Source organism: Cyprinodon variegatus, unplaced genomic scaffold, assembly GCF_000732505.1.
Source record: "Cyprinodon variegatus isolate N-32 unplaced genomic scaffold, C_variegatus-1.0 Scaffold27, whole genome shotgun sequence".
In the NCBI taxonomy this organism is placed as follows: domain Eukaryota; kingdom Metazoa; phylum Chordata; class Actinopteri; order Cyprinodontiformes; family Cyprinodontidae; genus Cyprinodon; species Cyprinodon variegatus.
The window spans coordinates 1,581,909-1,584,894 of record NW_015150480.1 but is presented as its reverse complement, the minus strand read 5'-3'; the positions used below and the strand labels follow the sequence as shown (position 1 = coordinate 1,584,894).

Here is a 2,986-nt window from a genome sequence, read left to right as displayed (position 1 = left end):
TATATATATATATATATATATATATATATATATATATATATATATATGTATATGTGTGTGTGTTCATACACTTTTGCATTGCAGTGTCTTTTATCTGTTTTCACTTTTTGCAAATTAAATAATAGTAGGAATACGGAAGCAAATTATCATAAAATGCTCACATATCACATATCTTCAATTATAATTTATTTAATCAGTTCTTGTGTTGATTCTGAAGCTTTTTTGACCCAATTAATAACGCAAAATAATAGATAGTTTTCCTGCTGGCAAATGCACATTATGTAATTGAGTCATAAAAACAAGTCCCTTGAAACATAAAAAATACCTAATTCTTCGTATGATATGTTGGGTAGAAAAAGGGCAGTTAAGAATTAGTAGATGGTGTTATAGGTTAAATAGACGACCTATATACCAATTTGTACCACAAGAAAATCCAGGACAGAAATTAACTGCAATGGTTCAAAATCACAAAAAGTTCTTAAATGACAAAGAGAAAAACAAAATAAACAACAACTATAATAAAAAACTTTATTAAACAAAAGAGGTCATTAAATGTGCCTCTTGCAAATATCTTAATTCTTTAATTCCTAGCAATCTTATTCAAGTAAAATCTCAAAAACTGGCTTTAAAAAAAACTCAAAAATAGAGTTCATTATGTTTTCATTGTTGCATCGACCTCAATGCTGTACAATCACTTATAAAAACGCTCCTGCTTGCTCCTCTCAGATGTGCGGCACTATTATTCCTCGAGCAGTGAAATTCATCACAGCATGTAAATAAATCTGACGTTTCACTGGTATATTATGTTCATTTATAAATAACTGCAGTTCTGGTATCCTATAAATTATTCAAACACAGAAACAAGAGTTTGCATTTTGCTTCCCTCAAAACCTTATAAAAGTTCTTCAGATAAAAATGACAGAGTCACTGCTTTTATTTGATAGATTCATACTTTGCTGAATGCATTGCAGTGCCTTTTATCTATTTGCACTTTTTTATCCTTTATTTATCCTTTCTCCTGAAGTTCAGTTGGATATCAAAATAAGATTATTTGTAACAATAAAAGTAAAAATCAAATAAAATGGACATCGATTGCTTTGATTCTTTAAAAAGTTCTGTTTCCATTTGGTCATGTGACTCTGCTTTTAAACAGTTTTATCTCCAAACAATGACTTCACAGTCTTGCTTCCTTTGAACTAAACACAGAAGCACAGCAGGGTTTTCCCTCAGAGTTTCAACACACATAACGTGAGTAACATTATTAATTTGACACAGAGCAATGGTGAGATAGCAAAAAAAAAAAAAAAAAAAAAAAAAATCCTGCAAGCTGCTGAAACCGAAAACTTCAGAGTGGGCAGTAAGCAAAGATCAGCGTGCAAAACATTAAATTCTCCTTACTGTGATCTCTTCCCTGGCCGGCTGCGCTGGCCACACTCGGCTGAGGGGTGACGGGCATCAGGGCCTGTCTGATGGCCTTCTCCCAGCCCTGGGCCACCTCCACACCCACTCCAGAGGCAGCTAGTGCAGGGCTGTGGTAGTGGCTGCCGTTGTTTTCCCCTACATAGTAGACCATGGTGGAGGTGATGATCTCAAAGCAGTGCGGGTTGCTGCCCTGTGCAAGATTACTGTAGTCTCTGAACGGCTCCACCTGGAGAATCTCTGACAGAGGGATCTCCTGCAGGACAGGATTTAATATTCTTTATTTCTTTCACATAAAAAAGTTGAAGTAGTTTTAAAACATAGCAAGAGAGAGATATCAGTCAGATTTTGTTAGAATTTCTGCTCAAATGAAGGCATTCATGAAGAAATTAAAATCTTCTAGTTTGATCTTTTCAACAAAAACAAAAAACATTACAACATTTTTAAATATTTGGCCTCTAAAAAAGCAAACAATGCCAGCTCAACAGGCTGTAAAAACACAAAGTTAGACTCACACACCTTCAAGCCGTTTGGGTCTGAGCTCAGGACCTCTTCTTTCCTCTCTCTCTTATGAACACAAACTGAAAGACAGCTTGGTGCAACTAAAACTTCCCCCTTCCCCTTTAACACAGCCGAATCAAAGAGAAGGAGGGAGGGCCAAATGCAGAGAAAAACAGAGAATTTCCAGCCAATGAGGTTCACAGAGGCGCACGCTGTCCCCTCCGCATGGCTCGCCACAAAGTATCAGATGAAGTGCTTGTGGTTAGCGGAGACCGGGTCACGTGAGTAAGCCCTGCGGCCACTTGAGTGCTCTGGTTGCCTGATTACAAGGCAGGGGCCGGCCGGAGGGGCCCCATCTGAGCACGAGCTGCCGGCACTACCACGAGCCACTGAGATGAAGGACGATGCAACTACTGTTTGCCCCTCACCACAACTGGGGTAGGAGTGTGAGTAGGGAGGGGGGATCTGGGGTCCAATGTTTCAGAGTGACAGCACTGGGATAGAGAGAAGCCCCCTAACCCTCAGAAAAGTTTCCTCTGATGAAACCACAAGTACAGGGGTCTCATCTTCAAACAGGGAGCCGTTATGGTTCCCAAATGGTGAAAATGGTTGCCATGCCACCACACAACCACCACTAATCAGATTGGAGGTATAGAGGAAAGCAGAGAGAGAGCGATGGCCACACACTGATGAGCAGCAGGCAAAAAAAAAAAAACTTCAGGGAAATGAAATAAAAATGTCAAGAATTTTTTACATTTTTTGGTAACTAGTTGGATAAATATCAAAAATAAAAATTTAAATTTAAATTATATGAATTTGTAATATATCAATTACAAAATAATGAGGAAAATATGTTAAGGTTTACCTACAGCTTACTGACAAAAGAAGTAACATGATTGCAAGCAGACTTTACAATGCGACTCTACAACGGCAATAACATGTGCAATGTACAATGTGCAATTTCCATTTGATACCCTGTGTAATAACCTGTTTATCTATATATGACACTCAGTGCAATAACTATATTTCTTTTTCATAATATTCACTCGGTGTCTCGCTATGGGAT

General features: G+C 37.9%; 1 protein-coding gene across 2 annotated transcripts in view; it reads right to left on the bottom strand.

Moving 5' to 3' along the window:
- Window positions 1–2,986, bottom strand: part of LOC107098934 (serine/threonine-protein kinase D3-like) — a 73,685-nt gene that overhangs the window by 8,236 nt on the left and 62,463 nt on the right. For both annotated transcript variants that reach the window (XM_015396833.1, XM_015396840.1), the window contains one exon: window positions 1,399–1,675. In XM_015396833.1, coding sequence (XP_015252319.1) covers window positions 1,399–1,675 — 277 coding nt within the window. The remainder of the gene's footprint in view (window positions 1–1,398; window positions 1,676–2,986) is intronic.